The 20,452-nt window shown below is 40.4% G+C and overlaps 2 protein-coding genes across 4 annotated transcripts; both read left to right on the top strand.

Moving 5' to 3' along the window:
- The first annotated feature begins 8,273 nt into the window (after positions 1-8,273).
- Positions 8,274-15,080, top strand: LOC133914580 (developmentally-regulated G-protein 2). The gene is made up of 12 exons (XM_062357661.1): positions 8,274-8,454; positions 8,913-9,046; positions 9,707-9,774; positions 10,002-10,078; positions 10,746-10,926; positions 11,030-11,086; positions 12,422-12,496; positions 13,592-13,711; positions 13,783-13,953; positions 14,155-14,268; positions 14,362-14,532; positions 14,665-15,080. Exons 2-12 carry the CDS (start codon positions 8,977-8,979, stop codon positions 14,758-14,760), a joined length of 1,200 nt encoding a protein of 399 aa, XP_062213645.1. The 5' UTR covers positions 8,274-8,454; positions 8,913-8,976; the 3' UTR covers positions 14,761-15,080.
- Positions 15,081-15,191: 111 nt separating this feature from the next.
- Positions 15,192-19,205, top strand: LOC133914590 (uncharacterized). Of its 3 annotated transcripts, none has more exons than XR_009909269.1 (7): positions 15,192-15,976; positions 16,097-16,196; positions 16,297-16,362; positions 17,355-17,519; positions 17,625-17,721; positions 18,572-18,759; positions 18,879-19,205. XR_009909269.1 is itself a non-coding variant. In XM_062357674.1 (7 exons), exons 1-6 carry the CDS (start codon positions 15,382-15,384, stop codon positions 18,739-18,741), a joined length of 1,143 nt encoding a protein of 380 aa, XP_062213658.1. In that variant the 5' UTR covers positions 15,192-15,381; the 3' UTR covers positions 18,742-18,759; positions 18,879-19,205. The 3 variants fall into 3 exon arrangements, 2 of the variants coding, with proteins under 2 accessions (XP_062213658.1, XP_062213653.1); XM_062357674.1 differs by having other exon boundaries at positions 18,622-18,759; XM_062357669.1 differs by having other exon boundaries at positions 18,622-19,205.
- Positions 19,206-20,452: the final 1,247 nt, after the last annotated feature.

The raw sequence follows: 20,452 nt of genomic DNA, 5'->3' as shown, positions 1-20,452 counted from the left end.
TTTGAACACACGGTTCAGAAGACACAATTAATAGTTCAAAAGCATTTGAGGATAGTATTAGCAGAGAAAAAAGGCCTAAAGAGTTATGGGGAGAGTATTACATTGAAAGGCAAGGCTAGGAAATATACAACAGAAAAATATTTAGAAAGTTTCAACTAGAAGTGAAAGCTATATCAAGACTAAGATACAAGAAAAAAAGAAGAAGGAAAGATCTATGAAATTTATCAAAAACTGAACCATCCTCAGAAGGAATACAAGCCAAGAAAATATGTAGTGATAACGGACCTTAAAAATGAAGACTTCAACTGCATATGTGGGAAATTCCAAAATGATGGTATTCTATGCTCACACATCCTAAAAGTAATTGTTGAAGAAGACATTAGCAGAATACCAGAAAAGTACATATTGGAGAGGTGGAGGAAAAAGGATAAGAGGGTAATGATACATAGAAAAGTTGGAACAAGAAAATCTCATCAACTATTAAGATTCAATGTACTATCAAGAAAAATCAGCATTGCTACCATCAAAAGGGTCATACAATGACGATAGATGTGATTACCTTGTACAAGAGTTTGATAGGATTGAGAAAGACCTAGACTCAATGATTAATAATGAATCAGGAAATATCATCCCTGAAGTTGAACTTCAAAGTTCACATGTGATTTATCTGATAGGACAAAGTATTACTGACAACATAACTGGAAGAAACCAAGACGAAGCAGATTTGGAGATCCTTGATCCAGACAGAATAAACACAGAAAGGAAGACCACCAAAACCAAGAAGACTGAAAACATTCGTAGAAGAGAAGAAGGAACTCTCGAGTCTAGACATGAAATCACAAGATATTGAAGTTATGTCAAAACTTTTTTGATCACACTTAGCGGAGAAGCGTGTGGAGGTTGATTTTGATTTCTTGTCATGCATAATCTTTTTACTCTAAAAAAAGGAAAAAACAATAAAGTGTAAGTGATCACAACAATTTAAAAAATACTGGCACAATGCTCATGTAAGTGCTTACAAAAACACTTGAACCAGGTAGAAAAATTTACAAAAAATATGTCATACCACAATAACAAATAAAAAAGAACATACCTTGACATTTCTCAGATCAGCAAGAACAGAAGCATCCAACTACCTCTTCAACTTTTGGATTTTCTATAAAAAATAGAAAAAGTAGCATGGATAAAAGAGAAAAAAAGGAGTCAGCAACATGCAAAGAAAAAAGAGAATTCACATGACAGTAAAACTCATAAAAAATGCTTACATCTTTCTTGTACAACTCAAAAAAAGAATATGGAGGAATCCGTGCAACAAAGTAACAAAGCCTGTTGGCTAGCCTTGTTTGACTCTTAATTCTGATCTATGATCTGGCAATCAACAAGAGAAGATAATAAAAAGTATATATTGCCTGACAATAGTGAAAAAGGCTCAATAAGGCATATATTATCGAGCCATTGCCAAGGAAACAAAAAAAATATAGATTAGCGAACAGTCAACTACCATCAAGCTAGAAATACCAGGAGCAATAGGGGATGGCTAGCAACACATAAGTGTCAGGAAAAAAGAGGTTGTTCCAACAATAGTGCTAAGTATATAGGAAAGACCATCAGCCTTAAAAAAAATAACAATCTATGAAAACCACAGACAACATAGGAGCTAGTAAGCCCCAGGCAGCACCAACTGAAGAAACAATCAAGCATAACGAAACACAAACCAAATATCTAGGCGAAGACACCACAACCAGCTGATCACAAAAAGAAGATGCAAAAAACTTTAGCGATGGCGCCTAAAAATAGAAGGGCATCAACGGCACGCTAGAATTAATGAAGACTCAGACCATCTCATGATTACAGAAATGAACTATCTTAACAGAACAACATACAAAAAGGTTAACCCAATCAACATACACAGAATAGGTTTTAAAAAATTAACTATCTAACATAACAACACAAATGGTTCTACCAGCAACCAAAACAATTAGCTCATAATGAACTAGACTAGAATTCAGCAAGTATATCAAGCATACAGAAAAATCAGTATACCATGTATCACCTAAAGATATTGATATGTTGCCGAAGATCAGTAATCAGTTCACAAAACATTACAGTTAGATGTAGTTGTAATCAACTAGGGAAAAACTGAATAACTCATAATAATTCTCATTCCACAATTCAAACATTAAAATATCATAACCATATAGAATGGAAGAAACATGATAGCACAACCATATATACATGTATAATAATATAACTACTTCATGAGGAATTTGATTACCAAACTGTAAAAAGGTATTTTCAGCTGCATATGGATAAGAAAATGTAGCAGCCACACAACAAACAAATGTGCAATAGCTTACCTTCAAATCAAGGGTCAGACTCGCATGGCCAGTAGCTAAAAAGCTCGAAGCAAACAAATAGATACACCAATGAATTGGAGAGACAAAAGCACAGACAACAAAAAAAAAACAAATGAACTTACCGAAATGCAGAGAAATCTCTAGTTGCATCTCCCCCCAAGCTTGGTTGCTCGCAACAAAACCAAACCCTAACAATATAATTAACAAAAAAAATAAAGAAATCAGAGGAAAGACGTGCAACAAACTAACAAAGCCTCTTGGCTAGCTTTGTTTGACTCTTAATTCTGATCTATGATCTAGCAATCAACAAGAGAAGATAATAAAAAAAACATATTGCTCGACAATAGTGAAAAAGGCTCAATAAGACACATATTATCGAAAATGAAGAAATCAGAGGGAGCAAAAAGCGCGCGTGTGGGGTGAGACAAAATCAACAATAAGCAGTATGAACTATATTCATATATGACCAAAATAGAAGGTGAAATACGACATCAAAACCTTAACCAAATGAGTAATCCACATAAACAACTTGTAATAGCATCCTCATCCAACAAAATGACATCGAAATTGAAACAAACTACCAAGAGGACAACTAGCTTGAAGAGGAACAGCAAAAATCCCCAACAACTCACGAAATCGCTGCGTGAACTCATGCTGTGCGAATAACCTTGAGAGACAAAAATCGAGCGCGGTTCTCACCGAGACAGCGCAAAATCCATGGCAAAACGAACAGATCTGGGGGGAGAGAGAGAGAGAGAGAGAGAGAGAGAGAGAGAGAGAGAGAGAGAGAGAGGGAGGGAGAGATGACAATGAACCCTAAAAATCGTAGCTCAACTCGAGAAAAATGAAATGGAAATGTGAACAGACGAAAACACAGCTCAACTCTTTAGCCTAATTAACACAGAGGTGTGGTTCCTGAAAATACAAAACACAAAAAAAAAGACACGGTCTTTATGGGCCAAGCCCACCCCGAATCACAACAAAACAACCCATGCATCAACGCGCATCATAGAATAAAATAGACGGACACCGATCCGGGTGAGAACGCCAGATAGTTTGATTACCAAACTGTAAAAGGGTATTTCCAGCTGCATATGGATAAGAAAATGCAGCAGCCACACAACAAACAAATGTGCAATAGCTTACCTTCAAATCAAGGGTCAGACTTGCATGGCCAGCAGTTAAAAAGCTCGAAGCAAACAAATAGACACACCAATGAATCGGAGAGACAAAAGCACAGACAACCAAAAAGCAAATGAACTTACCGAAATGTAGAGAAATCTCTAGTTATATCTCCCCCCAAGCTTGGATGCTCGCAAAAAAACCAAACCCTAACAATAAAATTAACAAAAAAATGAAGAAATCAGAGGGAGCAAAAAACGCGCGTGCGGGGTGAGACAAAATCAACAATAAGTAGTATGAACTATATTCATATATGACCAAAATAGAAGGTGAAATACGACATCAAAACCTTAACCAAACGAGGAATCCACATAAACAACTTGTAATAGCATCCTCATCCAACAAAATGACATCAAAATTGAAACAAACTACCAAGAGGACAACTAGCTTGAAGAGGAACAACAAAAATCCCCAACAACTCACGAAATCGCTGCGTGAACTCATGCTGTGCGAATCAACTTGAGAGACAAAAATCGAACGCAGTTCTCACCGAGACAACGCAAAATCCATGGCAAAACGAATAGATCTAGGGGAGAGAGAGAGGGAGGGAGGGAGAGACGACAACGAACCCTAGAAATCGCAGCTCAACTCGAGAAAAATGAAATGGAAATGTGAACAGACGAAAACACAGCTCAACTCTTTAGCCTAATTAACACAGAGGCGTGGCTCCTGAAAATACAAAACAAAAAAAACGCGGTCTTTATGGGCCAAGCCCACCCCCAATCACAACAAAACAGCCCATGCATCAATGCGCATCACAGAATAAAATAGGCGGACACCGATCCGGATGAGAACGCCAGATAGATTGTCCGGGCAAAGTTTAGCAATTCCGTATTATTTGGTAATCAGCACATACCCTGTGATTAGCCTTGTTTTTAAGCACTCTTCAATTTGCCGCAGACCAAATCTTGAGGTTGTGGGCTATGAAAAAAATAAAATCGTGGAGGATCTACAATAGAATATGTTATATAATGACTCACTGACTCAAGGTGGGCTATGACAATGTTCCAGGCTTTTGCGTAACGCATATCAATAGATGTCCCGCCCCGTCTTCCCACCTCTATAACCTCAGATTTGCAGTCTCTTCTTGCTGCCAGGGAACAACAACACTAAGAGTGCAGCCGCAAGTCAAGTACTCCCACTGATGCGCTTCTCAAGAGCCAAGGTATTGTTACTATCAGGCCATATGCAACATAGTGCTAGAACTCTATAATCACACATGTGTTTGCTGTATTCGAATTATAAGGATTAACGTGATGGTTGACGTATGGCACATTAGCACTTACCTTTGTTTGTTTGAGCAAAACCATGAAGGATCTATTACTTGCGATTTATTTTGAGCAGATATTTTGATATGACACCCTTCTCAAAAGCACAAACTGTGTTCTGTTGAAATTATGAGTTCAGGATTGAGAACAATTTTTTTTCACAGGGACAGAATCCTTCCACAAGGGAACTAAGTACATGCACACTTGATGGGCTGAACCAATGATTCTCATGGAGGTGTCGTTCGTTTTACTGAGTTTTTCCCCTGCTTCACGCGATTCACGTGTTTATTGACCTGGTAATTATGAATGAGTTTCAATTGATCATTGCACGATTTACAGATTTGGAGTTTGCTCCTGTCAGGATGGTAGGAACTTCTCAATATACTAGGATTTGTTATTTTATGGTGTTCAACTCCATGCCTTCTCTTAATGTACTAGGATTTTGAGGAGTCATGCATATATGAGAGTGGTATTTCAAGATATATTTGGACAAGGAATGTCAGTTGCATGTAATTTATAGTCAACTAACTGTTTAGGTTATTTTTTAGGTCAACTAGCAGTATAGGTTTTCCATTGCAAAAACACTTCATCTCCAACGAACACACCTCCATAGTTCTGACTAGCATATAAGAACTGCTTTTTTTTTTAAAAAAAAACGAACTGTTCTACTTCATCTAACTCATTCGAACAACTATATGTCTATTACATATGCCTACCTGCTCTTCTTCAAATCGCTCTACCAATCCAGCATTGCTATACAATATCCTCTGATGATTTTTCCTCTACTTGATAGTCGATAATTATCACTACATTTTGTCACACTTTACGACTTTACACAACTGTATTAATCTTTACGCCGTATTGTCACTAATAGATATGTCTACTAACCCTGCTTGCTTCCTCATTTTCTTCCAGTAAACAGGTGCGAAATACAACTGCCACCTCAAATATGTTTCTCTTACAATGGAAGGGAAGTCCTCAAAGGAGATTGATAAATGACTACGTACCCAAATATGGCACATCTTTTCGGTGCCTCACATGGAGTAACTTGAATTTTCAACCTTCTGTACAAGCCTTTTTTTTGGCTATATTATGATGTGTTGGTGCAGAGGTTTATGTTATTCTTAATTTTTATAAGAAATATCCTTGATACTGAAATACGGATGACTGTATTATACGTGGCAACAGTCGATGTTCATTGCGCTGGCCAACTGTTGATCTTCATCACGCCCGTGGCGACGTGCGGGGCACCTGCGAGTTGTATCTATCTACCTGACCCAACAAACTATTCTCTCATGGCTTGCATAGCCAAAGTAAGGCACACCGACTCGCATGTGCATCGAAGCATTACTAACACTACCGTCTTTCACAAGTTGAACAACTGTTATAGAGAAAGTGGTGGGACCTAAAGGTGAGTCCATGTGGAGTCATAGGTGTACATATGTATATCTAATTTTTTAAAAATATTAGTAAACAATTAACTATCTCTACTGTGTAAAACATAAATTAGTTTTCACGTTGTATCTTCTCCTATTCTTCTCCTATCCAATAAAAATCCTAAAATTAAATAATTTACCTACTTTTGCTAATCACACATACGGATATATTATCCGCTTTACTAATAAGAATAAATAAAAAATTATGAAGAATTAGTAGATAATCTTATTCTTTTTCGGATCATATCTGAAATTAAACTCGTATCCGATGTATTCATTCGGTAGCACTTTCATGACGTATCTACATCTTCATATCTTAAATTTATGCTTAATATTATCACATCTAATATTTATATTTTCATTACAACACACATACATTTAACTAATATATCGTATTCTTTGATTGCCCAAGCCTAACACTACAGGTGAACCAACGTCCTAGCCAAGAGCCAACACACAAATTCCAATTGTCCAAACTTGCAACTAGCTCTTGACTTGGCCCAACGCCTAAACGCACACGAGATGAAACGCACGCGAGACGGAGGGCGACGACACTGAGCATGGCGGCGGCGTGAACACGGCTACCGGCGGGGCGGTGCATATGTCTGCCGATCATACGATTTTGAAACGTAGCCCCACCTCGTTGCAATTAGCTTGTAATTTATCACAGCTGCCATAGGTCCATTGCCTTGAGCATTCTTCGTGTTGGTGCTCGGCACGCTACTATGCCTAAATCTTGCTTGACCAAGCAAGATTGCTCCCAAAACCGGAGCAAAAACTTGCAGAGCTAGGAGAACCAAATTGGTTTGCCCGCCGCATTGCATCAGCAAGGTGGACACGGGTTTCCTACGGTGCTTTCTAAAACTCAATGCGAAAACAAGACATGGGTTTTGTGTACATACCATCTAAATATGGTACATGTTCACTTTGTAGCATATACCCATTTCTCTCATCTCTCTTCTATCTCTTTTCTTCACTTTGTGACATATGCATGAGTGGTGGGCGCAACATTTTAATAATAGATGTACAATGCTAAAAAATTTGTGCTGCTGAACTCACGCTGCCGTGACGACGCTCCGCCACACTGGTACATCCTCTCCCGCTGCACTCGTGCTTGCGCTGCCATGGTAGCTCCCTGCCACACGCGCACTGTCCCTCCCCGCTGCACTCGTGTCGCCGCTAGGCTCGGTGCCATCGCTCTCCATCTCGTGCGTGCGTTTGGGTGTTGGGTCATCGGGATGTCATTGCACATTCAGACAATTTGGGATTAGTCGATTGGGCGTCAACGACTTTTCGCGTTGGGCTTGGCCGTTTAGGCCACCGGGTGCTATGCCTGTTGTAGTGAGAAAAAGACAAAAACCTAAGAGACTAAGGAAAATATTGTTAGCGCAACTAACTCAGTATTAGCTGGTGCTGTCCAAGTCTTTCAGCACGTCGTCAACCGCTGCATGCCTCACCGAGTCATCTGACGCGTCCTCAACTATTACATGTGCTTCATCGACTCATTACACATATTCTCAACCGATTGTATAATCATGTTCACCACTCCACCTAATTTCCAAACGTTCACTACTGCAAGATGCGTCACCACCGCTATATAAAATGGATCACTACCAAACTACGCCTGTCGTTATGTCTGATTGTAGAATGTAAAATATGTATTGCTCTCATCATTATTCCTAAAACAAATATGATATACTTAATTTTTTAGAAAAAAATTTGGGTGTACACCCATGTCCTTGCCCGCCTATGATATGCATAGTTTGGTTAGATCAGAATTATTTTCAGGCTTATACCTCGAAAAAAATCTAGGATTGTATGGAAATAGTATATTGTTCGACTGTATTTTTACAAAATATGTGTTCACTATTAAAAACAATCATAAATTATTTTTAAAGTGTAAATGGTATTGCGTAAACAAGAGAAAAAAACAATAGTACTTTTTTGGACGAAGAAAAAAAAAATTACTTGGGCCTTCAGGCCTAACTATGTGGGCCGGATTAGGGCCGGAGTCAGGCCCGGCCCAAGCACTTGGCCATCGAAGCATCTCACAACATCGTCCTCTTCTTCTCCAGCGCCAGCGCCGCCGGACCCGTCTCCCTCCGCCGAAACCCCGAAGGGACTCTTCACTCCTCGTCGTCGTCCTCCTTCTGGAACTGGATTGGTGTGGAGTGGAGATCCATCCGGACTTGGGATTGATTCCTCCCGTTGGTAAGGAACCCTAAGTCCGTAACTGCTTGGATGGATGTTTCTAAGTGCGCTTGTTGTTCTGGGAGATCTTTGGACTGCTGTGGGCAATCAAACTCAAATCCTTCTCTGTCCACAACAATTAGCAGCTGATTTCTTTGCTGCGTGGTGGAGTAGTAATCTTTCCATGCATTCATTTCATGGTTCTGGTTCAATTCGACTAGACTCTTCTTTTTCTTCTTGGGCGCAAGATCGATCGATCTCAGTTGACGCCACAAAACTTTGTATCCAAGATGCTTGTGCAGTTTATTTGCCCAAAATCCACGCTTAGTCCGCACCAGCTGCAGACTATAGTGAGTTGGAGTGAGGAAATTTGGATATTGGGACTTCGGAAATGGAGTTTTAGCTAGTATCGGATGCTTGTACATGTGGTTGCATTGCGTGGTTTGGAGTCCTCAGACTCATCTATTGTTACTTGGCAGGACACATTGCGGGTTGCTATTTGTGTACCCCCCGGAGCAAGTTGCATACAGCACGAGATAGAAGATGGGTATCCTGGAGAGGATCAAGGAGATTGAGGCCGAGATGGCTCGGACGCAGAAAAACAAAGCAACAGGTTTTGTTTTCTTCACTGGCCCTCCTCCATTACAGCTATACAATTCATGATCCCTATATGCTGTTTATTCATTTCCGGCATTTCTTGATTAGTTGATTCATCAACTGCCACCTTGGTCGTGCTACCTATATTCTCATACCTCTATTGAATCTTAGCATTTCAGCGTGTTTCATAGCTAGAATCTCTGATCATGTTGATGTTCTGTGCTATAGATGTTTACGTTAATGACCAAAAGCTGTCTCATTTGACCATTCGCTGGTGGACATATAATAATTCTAAATTTGTAGACATATATAATTCGTGACTACTGTATTCAACAACATTCCTTTTCTGTTATTATATATTTCAACTTTAAATTAAATCCATCAAAGTGCATTGTTATGCATTTTGCAATGAACAAATAGTCAAATACTATCCTGTATATGCAAACAGGTGTGCCTTTCTCTACACTGATATGTAGGTCACGACTCTTGATGATACAACTGCCCATATTTTGTAAAAAACTTAGCATAAATGTCTGTCCTCAACCGTTGACTATCTCTTGCTTGCTTCATTTCCCTCTAATTTTGCAGCATGTTGTTATAATACTTAATCTTGTGCAGAAGTTTGTCTTGCATATTGTATGTGTTAATAATTTTTTATTCTCTGTTTTTCATACAGAATATCATCTTGGACAACTGAAGGCAAAGTTAGCAAAGTTGAGGACACAGTTATTGGAGCCTCCAAAGGTATCGATGGGTTGTGAAACTACATTGGAATATTGAATTTTGTTTGGTATAGTTTTGTGTTGTGATTTCAGTTACAAATTAGATCAAGTGAAGCTATTATTTTGTTGTTTCTTCATTCCTTCAAAGCTTTCTAAGTAGTAACATATTATAAAAAGGCAAAGCAGTCTTAAAATGCGAGTTCCTTGCATTTGTTTTGTCACACCTGACATCTCATTTTGGTCATACAGGGTTCCAGTGGAGGAGGAGATGGTTTTGAAGTCACAAAGTTTGGGCATGGTCGTGTTGCACTTATTGGATTTCCCAGGTCTCCCTCTTATGCCTACGACTTGAGTATCAGAGAGTCTTGTGTTTCAAACCTTTCAGTTTGTACGAGTGGATTTATGGTTCTTGGATTATGTGTTCTAAATGTATCTTCCGCTATCTTGTATTTTTGACGCATGTATGTCTGCCAAACTCTCATAGCTATTGCCTTGTATATATGGAAATGGGATATATGAATATCTGATGGCCCAATCCATTCTATATTTGAGTCCCTACTTTCTACTCCCTCTGTTTCTTTTTATAATGCGTGTTAGGATTTGAGAAAGTCTTTCGAAGTATACTTTGACTATTAATTTCACTCACAATATATTATCAATTGCTACAAAATCAATATCTTATTAAAAGATATGTGAAATATGAATCTATTGATATATCTTTTGTACACTAAACATTCACATAATTTGACTAATTGTTGGTCAAAATTTACGAAGTTTAACTTTTTTGAATTCTAACACGCCCTATATTTTGAAACGGAGGGAGTTTTGTCTAATTTATGTTATGTCCTTTTTTTTTTATGTGGTGTTACTAACTTAAGCTGGAAATTTAATTCTTGTTGGTAATGCAAAGCATAAAATGGTCAATATAGTCAACCACTCCGATTATAACGTCAATATATCTCATATGTTGTGACTTCTGAGAGTATCTTGCAGTGTTGGAAAGTCAACTCTTTTAACTTTGTTGACTGGGACACATTCTGAAGCTGCATCATATGAGTTCACAACCCTCACTTGCATTCCTGGAATTATTCATTACAATGATACCAAAATCCAGCTTCTTGATCTTCCTGGTATCATTGAAGGAGCATCTGAAGGCAAGGGGCGTGGTAGACAGGTGAATGTTGCTAACAGTTAATTATTTTTATGTATGCTGAGTTCTTTTACCCACAAATCATTTTGTGCTTTTTTTTTGGTTAATCTACCGTTCCTGTTTTCAGGTTATTGCCGTTGCGAAGTCATCAGATCTTGTACTGATGGTTCTGGATGCCTCAAAGGTTAGTAGTTAACTGAATAAGCTTTGCTTCATTGCATTTTGCATTCTCTTTGTTCTATGTTTAGAATAGCTACGTTTTTGAAGCATCATTAAGATTTTATGGTAGGAGAGAAATGAAGAGGCAGATATTTAGGTCTATTGGGTAGTGTGTGCTTCTCATCGACAGAGAAAATTTCAGTCCCCACAATTTTATATAATTCTCAACAATAGAAGAAATATCACGTTCTTCTTAGCAGAATCATTTTGACTATTGAAGTTCTTAGATAACTCCTCCAACAATCACATTTCTCGACCAGCTTACTTTGCAAGTATATTTCATATTACACAGTTATCTTATTGGTGATAAATTTGAGCTTTATGCTACAAAACACAAACAGTAAGAAAATCTGAAAAAAAGAAGAATAAAAGAAAGGTTAAAAATGGGAAAAAAACGAAAAGAGAATTAGGAAAGAGTCTTAAAAGGAGAAAAATTAGGGGAAAATTGGGAAAACACAACAAAGATAAAAGTACTAGGTAAATCAGTTGTGGTCTGGTACCACGGGACTTGGCTAGACAGGGGTATGGTGGTCTTTTGCCCCTTCGTTAACAGTCCCCGGACGGAAGTGGCAAGAAAGGGCAGGGAAAACTAAAGTAGTAGCACTGGAGGAAAGAGCAAAAATTTCAGTGGTAGATCTGGTAAAACGCTAAGGTTCAGTGGCATAGGAGGATTTTTCTCTTTTTAAGTTTGCATGTTAATTGTTATATTCGCTCTGCATTAGCTGTTTCGGCTTTCTTAGTTGTAAGTAAAAGCCTGTAATATTTATTACTTAGTAAGTTGTCGAGTTTCAGATTTGTTTGTATCATTTATGACTGTATATCTGCTGAAAAACATTACTAAATTCTTCTTGAATAGAGGCATCTATACACTGCCTTTTAGAAGTTATATGTGATTGCACATGTGTTATGACCGGCATGCAGTATGAGAGGCGCAAGCGCATTAGTGGCTAGGATTGCTCCTTTGATTAAGTCCCTTTCTATTTTTAGTTAAGACAAGATCTCAGATTTGCTTGTTAGGCAGGGATAAATATCCCAAAACAGTGATGGACATAATCAAGCTGGGCAACGCATTTGTTGCCAGGCTTCTTCCCCCAGCTCTCTCTTTCGCCCTCTCGTTCTCGACCGCGCCGTGACCACCACGGCGCCCACTCGCCACCGGCGGTCTAGACCTCGGCCACTGATCTCTCACCCCTACAACCTCCGTAGTAATCGCCGTAGGATCATCGATCCTATCAACATGATCCAAGCCTTACCTGATTTCCATTTGCTTATTAGATTATTGTTCTAAATTTCATTTCAGAGTGAAGGACATCGCCAAATTTTAACTAGAGAGCTGGAAGCTGTTGGACTCCGTCTCAACAAAAGGCCTCCCCAGGTATATACATGCTTAGTTGAAAATGTAACAAAGACAAATGGGTGTAGAAAAAGATAGAGAAGGATTACTCTACGCAACACTGAATTTGTAAGATGGACCCCTCAGGCGCTCAAATAAGGCATTCTTTTCATCTGGTTCCAAAAAAGAGAACATCCTGAACTTGCTGGGCATGACTCGAATCCACAGATTGAGTATGCCATGCTTACAGTAAAAGGCAGTGTCTAAACCATGAGCTGGAAGTTGGGAACAGATGAATACCGCGACACCTCTGGGGCATGGTACCTCACAATCTTTATTGGATGGTTTGTATCTCATGGGTTTGTAAAATATAGCAGGGATCTAAGTTATCTTATGTAGATCTGACTATCTGACTAAGTACGTAATTCAGCCAAACCATAATTGAATCAACTAATTGTTTTTTCTGTGCCAGTAATGTATTCCATTATCGTATAGTAGCCAAAAGTTTGTACATTCAAAGAATACATCTCACAGGCCTACATTCTTATTCCATACTCCTTACTACAGCGGAAATATATGTTAATTCCTCATATAGTAACATCAAGAGCGATTATAGAGAAACATGGGTATAAGTAGGCTTGGGGCCCATTATGTAATCCTGCAAGCGCATAATGTCAGTGGCATAAAAGATAAAACCAATGTTGTATCTTCACAAGACACTAACTCGAATTTGGTGTCTTCTGTTGAAATGGTCATATTAATGATGAAAAACAACACTTTGGGTACCGAATTCTATGTACAAATATCATACCAAATTTTGTTGGACGTGTATATCATGGGAAGGAGGGTGGAAATTAAGGTTTGACTTACTGTGGCAGTTTTAAAAGGCTCTAAATCACCTTTTACTTCTTACTGAACATTTATACCTTTTTACTACATGAGGTGTTTTCTTATTGATAAGTGCTGACCTAATTATGTAACTCGACAAACTAACTCTGACCAATCCTTACATCATAGCCTATGAACTATCTCCTAGATGAGGCCTAAATATGTAGTTTGTCTCCCAACTATACTCTTGCTTCTGACTTATGAGATATTCCCTCCTAGTTCATTAATTATGTGTTTTTGTACAAATAGATTTACTTCAAAAGGAAGAAGACTGGTGGGATTTCTTTCAACACCACCGCTCCTTTGACTCATATTGATGAGAAGCTCTGCTATCAGATCCTGCATGAGTACAAAATTCATAATGCTGAGGTGCGTGTATGTGCATGTGGGCGTGCATGTGCATGTGTTTGGAACTGACTAAACTATTTTGTTTACTTTAGGTGTTATTTCGTGAAGATGCTACTGTGGATGATCTCATCGACGTCATTGAAGGAAATCGGAAGTACATCAAGTGTGTTTATGTATATAACAAGATTGATGTTGTTGGTATTGATGATGTGGACAACCTTGCTCGGCAACCAAATTCACTGGTGATCAGCTGCAATTTGAAGGCATGTTTTTTCATCTGTCACCTGCATCTCTATCAAACTTTCTTTTGATCCTTGATTTGTTTGCGATGTCCCCAAAGTTATATTGTTGTGTCGCCATCTTTGAATGGCAGTGCACACTGTAATTTCGAGTTTGTAATGCCCTGTCGGTTCTGTTCTCTGTCTCTGTATCTTCATGTGACTGAAACTATTTGTTCTTTACAGCTGAACTTGGACAGGCTACTGGCGAGAATGTGGGATGAAATGGGTCTAGTGAGGGTGTATACAAAGCCGCAGGGTCAGCAACCTGATTTCACAGATCCAGTTGTTCTTTCTACTGTATGTTTTCTCCCCCTCTATGCTTTTCACTTCTTGCTGTTCTAAGGAACAGGAGGAACAAGCGGGTTGATGATCTTGGTTTTATGCCATCAGGATAGAGGTGGTTGCACTGTTGAAGACTTCTGCAATCATATCCATAGAAGTTTGCTCAAGGATGTGAAATATGTGCTTGTTTGGGGAACCAGCGCGAGGCACTATCCTCAACATTGTGGACTTGGCCATGCTCTTCAAGACGAGGATGTTGTCCAGATAGTAAAAAAGAAGGTTATCACCTGCACGAGGCTGAGTTGATCAACATCATAAATCAATAAAAATATATCGTTATATAGTTGACATATCAAAATTTATAGTATCATTACCTGCAAAGGTGCTAAACCTGTGAGCTGAAACTTTCAGGAAAAGGAGGAGGGTGGGCGAGGCCGGTTCAAGTCGCACACGAATGCACCTGATCGGATATCCGACAGGGTGAAGAAAGCTCCTCTGAAACAGTAATCGGACCCCCAAGTGCACCGCAATCAGCTTCTCCCAATCAGATGAACAATCGATGTATCAGATAATCTGGGACTAGCTGAGCCGGTTGCTACTTTTTGCAGCCCTATTTTGTACCAGAAGGGCCACATTTGAAGTACTCACGTAGTAACCCCCAGTACCTCTGCACAATCAGTGCTTGTGTTACCTGCCAGAACACAAGCACAGGAAAGGTGCCGTGTTTTGTTCAGATACTATGTTACCTGCCACGCTGAGTATTTGTCATGAGGCTTTGCATAGATAATGAGAGTTCTCAGTTCTGGGATGCTACCAGTTGTTACTTATTATACCTCGTGTGTTGTAATTGCTTGGGATTGGGAATATGCAAGTTAAAAAGAAAATTCCTTTCTGAGGGACGGGACTCATCTTCATGGCTTCGTATGTGAACATGTGGAGCTGCGGGCGACGTGTCGTGCACCGGTTGGTGCCATCTGTGCATCCCACGTCACCGCCAAGCGGGGTTGCGGCGTGCTTGCCCGAATCGCACCCGTTAAGGGTTAGTACAAGATAACGGGTCCATATCTCTCGACCCGAAGACTCACTCTCGACCGCCCTTTCGCCCGATCTCCCGTTCTCTCGCCGGCGATGACGCCGCCGCCGCCGGCGACCTCGGCGGGGCGAAAGTCTCCTTCCGTCGTGCTACTCCTCTACGTAGCATTCGCTTTCCTCCTGCTCATCCTCCTCGCCTCCTACTCCCCCCGCCTTCAACACAACGGTCGCAGCCACCACCGCCGCCTCAAGCTCGACCCGAAGAGCTCCCCATCCTCCTCCGGCGCCGCTTCCGGTGGGAACGGTGGGCAGAAACAGCATCACCACGCCTTCGACCCGGCCATCGCCGAGCTGGAGCGGCGGCTGAATGACAAGGAGTGGGAGCACGAGCACTACCGCCTCCTCCACGGCGACGGCGAGGCGGACGAGCACATGAAGGAGTGGGAGGAGGACTTCATCAATCACGATGAGCTCTTCAACCTCGCCGACCGCATCAGCTCGCTCTTCCCCAAGATCGACATCGCCCCGCATGACGGCTTCGTCTCCCTCGACGAGCTCAGAAGGTGGAACCTCGAGCAGGCCAGGGCCGATCAGCTCCACCGCTCCGCTAGGGAGCTGGAACTCTATGACAAGAACGGCGACGGGATCATCTCCTTCGGGGCCTTCAAGTCGCTACACCAAGAGTCACATGGTAATGTGCCAAAAATCTCTGCTTTTCTTTGTGCATGAAGCCAGATGAAGCAATGTAAGGAAAGAATTCATACCCAACAATGTAGTGGAGCGAGCTGATTGGTTGATTCGTGATTTGCAGGAGAGGGTAATTCGCTGGGGTTCCCTTGGTGGAAGGAGGAGCATTTCAATGCTTCAGATGCAAACGGCGATGGTTTCCTGGATAAAGCTGAGTTTAATGAGTAAGCATTCATTAGAGTTGTACCAAAAATCAAAGTTTCCTTAGTGATTCTTGATTGTCTGTTAACGTCTTCCTTCTGAATTCTTTTGTTATCACTTCAGTTTCCTTAATCCAAGCGATTCGGATAATCCCAAAATCATCAATTTGCTCTGCAAACAAGAAATAAGGTGCGTGCTTCGTCAACCATATGACTACTCCATTTTCTACCATAGTACTCTATGTTTACATTAATTTCAGTAGCGTAGCTGTAAAGGACGTGAAGTGCTTCAATGTTGGGGTTTAGTCGTAGAAGGCACATAAATTCTAGCCAACGGAATTGTATACTTTTGAAATTAATCGTATCCTTTGAGCACTTTAACTGCATTTTCATGCTGTAGCGGGAAGCTGGCTTCAGCTATGGAACTGTTCTTTTTTCTTTATATTAGATACCAGGGTGATAGTTCCAGAGTTGATAAGTGACAAGTAGTTCTTGCTTCTTTCCTAGTTACTAGAATTCTTGATAGATTCCACATACCTTAATGCAAATTAAGGTTCAAATACTATGATAAAGTATGTAGATAATTTGGTATAACCCTTCAAAATTAAGGGGGTATTTAGTTCGCTGATGGTAGTAGTGACATCAACAAAATTGTCTAACCTTGGTTATGTTTCATGAAATCATAAGAGCATCTGTTTGTCTTTGAATTGTCTCATATCTACTCGCTTTGCCTGTTGCATGCAGAATCTAATTTGTATCTTGTGTGAGGCAAGTTTGTTAGCCTCGCCTGATTGTCTTATGAAGAAAATTACTGTTCATATGCGTGTGAAGTGTGAAAAGTAATTTCTGCATGCAGCACCAACCACCAATCATTATTTCTCTTCTATATAAAACACAAGTTGATTCCCGCGTCACATCTTCCCCTACTCTTCTCCTATCTAATAAAAACCCCTAAAATTTGAATCATTTACCCACTTTGTCATCCACCTCGTCCTCCAGTCTCCCCGTCTGTTACCGGCTACGGATATATGACCGATTTTACTAATGAAAATAAATAAAAAAGCAGGAGCAAAATTAACGAATAATATCCTCCAGTCTAAAGGTGAATATTGCACTATAAGAGCATACTTACAGTTTCCTTGAGATTGCATTGAAATTCCTTACTCATTATGCTATATCCAGGCAGAGGGATAAAGATGGTGATGGAAAGCTAAACTTTGAAGAATACTCTAATGGGCTGCATGACCATATACATGGTTATGATGACGAGAATGCAGATATCTCCCATATTGGGAACATAACAGTTGCAAAGCAGCGGTTTTCCAAACTCGACAAAGATAATGATGGGTATGCAAGTGGACCTCTAATTAAGTGTTTTTTATGCAATTTCTCATACAGAATTTTTCATCATCTTCTCCCTTTATTCATTTGAAATAAAATCTTTTTATGCAGGTTTATTTCGGAACATGAACTAGAACCTGTTCTTGATAAGCTCTATCTTTCTGAACGCTATTATGCTAGAGAGCAAGCTACCCATGCTATTTCAGAGGTTTGATTCATACTCTTGCCCATTGCTTCTGTTTCTTTTTATTGTTCTTTGAGAGATCAGAATATAGCTCTGTGGTCGATTTGCATATGCTACTTTTGGATCTGTTAGTTCAATGTATGTTTTAATGTTGTTATCATGATTTATGTGCATAATCATATGTCATAGTTTGTTTAGTTTTTAATTTGTTAGTTTTGCATTCTTCTTTGCATCTCTGGAATGATACATACATATTTTTAAGGATTCATTGATACTCACTTACCATCAGGTATGAATATGAGCCTCCTGCTCATATATGAGAGTTAAAAAAATTATTTCAATCATGTCTGCAGATACAACAAAAGTTTTCCCATGTTGGTTCACTCCTAATTTAATTTTCCTTTCCATGCAAAACAGTGGATAGGCTTATAATTGCTAACCGGTTTAACAGCTTATCCTGAGCTAGCCTTGCTAGAAACCTAATATAGCGTGCAAATGATGTCATTATTAGAAAGTTGGTTCACTCCTAATTAATTTGAGAGAAGGCATTGGCTTATTCTGGAAATCCGATAGTTGTATGATGTATATGGTCCGAATGTCCCATTGCATTAATCTTTTTGGTGCTTTTCCCCCAATTTATCCAAAAGGGCTTTAGGGTTGAATACTGCTAAATTTGTGTATAGAAAACTCCAAACTAATGGATCGCTGAGTGTAGTATACTAGAATGTGCCTATGCTTCATAGGAGACCTAATGGTTACGAGCTATCTTTATTAACTGCACGCTATTTGATTTTCTTTTTGGCACTTTATATATGGTCAAGCAAAAGGATAATCGTATTGTAGCCACTTCCTTCTATGAGTATTCATGTGACAGGCCTCTTTTCCTGGAGATGACATGTACGGTTGCTTCATCCAAAAATTCAGGCAGACAAAGATCATGATGGGAAGCTAGCATTGGAAGAGATGATTGAGAACCCCTATGCATTTTACGGCAGTGTTTACCTTAGTGAGGACGAAGACTATTTCCACGACGAATTCCGCTGAGATATCTGCAGACGACTTGTACGCTTCTCTTTCTGACTTTAATCCAAAATTGCTTTCCATCAAATTCTTATAGAACTATTCTGCCCATATCTGCTCTCGTGTCGTGTACACCATGACTAAGGTTACCATCTCCGCAGAACGTTGAATACAAGACATTCTCATCACGGTGAGCACAACGGTTTGAAATTGTCTGCGTGTCTGAATTCTGTAATGCGCTGCTAATGGCATGTAGAGCTTAGAGTGACTGTCATATAAGAGCTTTAAGTCCTTTCGGTTGAATGAAATATGTTACATGTCAAGTTGCTCAGCTTTGTTTAAGACTGAGGTGACATTGTCTCCATCTTGTAAAAATGCATGTAGTCCAGGAGAACAATGAGTGGAATGTCATCTCGGCGACGATCGAATCGAGAGCTGACATGCATCATGTTGTTTCGTGTCTGTGAAATATATGCTGGATTGAATTATTTTCTGGCAAAAGGGTCCCAATCAGAATTCAGTAGCGAGGTAGTCCACTGTGCAAGTGCCTGCAAGGAATGAAAATCTCCTCGCTGCATGAGTGCGCAATGGACTCTAAAGATCGGTCGAATTATTGAGGCGCCGATCACTTTATGTATTCGAAACATCAATTAATAATTAAGCTTGGTTACCTTTGTGTCTGGATGAATGAGCCCCGATTATATACCTGAACCTGACTCAGATTTCAGGTGTTTTTATCCCCCCTGGAGTTTGGTTTTTAACAGTCCGATCGACGTTATAAGCATAAGCTTCCCATTCGAAACACTGAAAGTTGTCTGGATTTCGACGGAAAATATTGAGCTATGAAATATTTTATACGCCCACGTGGCATTTGTGTATGTATGTATCAGCATATATAGCAACTTTACTGATCTTTGCTTGCACACCCAAACGAAATGCACAGATCATATTCTCGTATATATCAATTACAGACGTAGAAGAAACACGTGTAAGGCCAGCCAAGCCAGAATACAAAGGTTATTTTGGTATCAAGAAAGAAGCATCCAGCGACATATATACTGTAGCATATATCCATGCATGCACTCACTTCCCTTCACCATGATGATCGTCCCTCTCGTACGTACGTGTTACCGTAACACGTACGTATGGACCCATGCATGCACGTTGTTGTGCTGACATCGTTCTTGGAGGCCCGTGCGTGCGTGATCTGATTGCATCATTGCATGCATGGGATGGGCCTGCTGGAGTGGACGGATGATACCCTGCATCAAGGATCGTGCAGGCAGGCAGCGTGATCGTGATGCATGGACGGATTGATGGCTGGCGCAGTCAGCACCCCGTGAGGCCGTGACCGTGCGTGACGCGAGAGAGAGAGAGAGAGAGAGAGAGAGAGAGAGAGAGAGAGAGAGAGAGAGAGAGACGTCCGGCTGCGGCTGCGCCGTGTAGGACATTCATGGGTAGACGTCGGGCTGCGGCTGCGCCGTGTAGGACCACCATCGACGTTTGGGGCGTGCCACCGGCAACTCCGGCTTCAATCTCAGCACACCAGGCTGCTTCTACTACCTGCGCCGGAGGAAGGCGATGGCGCGGCGGTGGAGACTCGCTATCTTTTAGATGAGAAGGCAGCTACTGTATAAACTATTGGAGCTGCTCTCTGCCACACACGGAGGTGGGCCCCCTCGTCCTCAGACCTGTTGCTCCACTGCCACCGTGCACGCCCGCGTCATTCTTGGCG

Source organism: Phragmites australis, chromosome 1, assembly GCF_958298935.1.
Source record: "Phragmites australis chromosome 1, lpPhrAust1.1, whole genome shotgun sequence".
NCBI lineage: Eukaryota > Viridiplantae > Streptophyta > Magnoliopsida > Poales > Poaceae > Phragmites > Phragmites australis.
The sequence above is the reverse complement of the archived record's forward strand: the minus strand, read 5'-3'. Positions and strand labels throughout refer to the sequence as shown.

Bases quoted from the DNA above. Each gene is read 5' to 3' on its own strand.
- LOC133914580 (XM_062357661.1), top strand. From the start codon at position 8,977: ATGGGTATCCTGGAGAGGATCAAGGAGATTGAGGCCGAGATGGCTCGG. The intron at 10,927-11,029 runs GTGAATGTTGCT...TCCTGTTTTCAG, and splicing joins GCAAGGGGCGTGGTAGACAG to GTTATTGCCGTTGCGAAGTC. The intron at 13,712-13,782 runs GTGCGTGTATGT...TGTTTACTTTAG, and splicing joins ACAAAATTCATAATGCTGAG to GTGTTATTTCGTGAAGATGC.
- LOC133914590 (XM_062357674.1), top strand. From the start codon at position 15,382: ATGACGCCGCCGCCGCCGGCGACCTCGGCGGGGCGAAAGTCTCCTTCC. The intron at 16,363-17,354 runs GTGCGTGCTTCG...TGCTATATCCAG, and splicing joins CTCTGCAAACAAGAAATAAG to GCAGAGGGATAAAGATGGTG. The intron at 17,520-17,624 runs GTATGCAAGTGG...CTTTTTATGCAG, and splicing joins CTCGACAAAGATAATGATGG to GTTTATTTCGGAACATGAAC.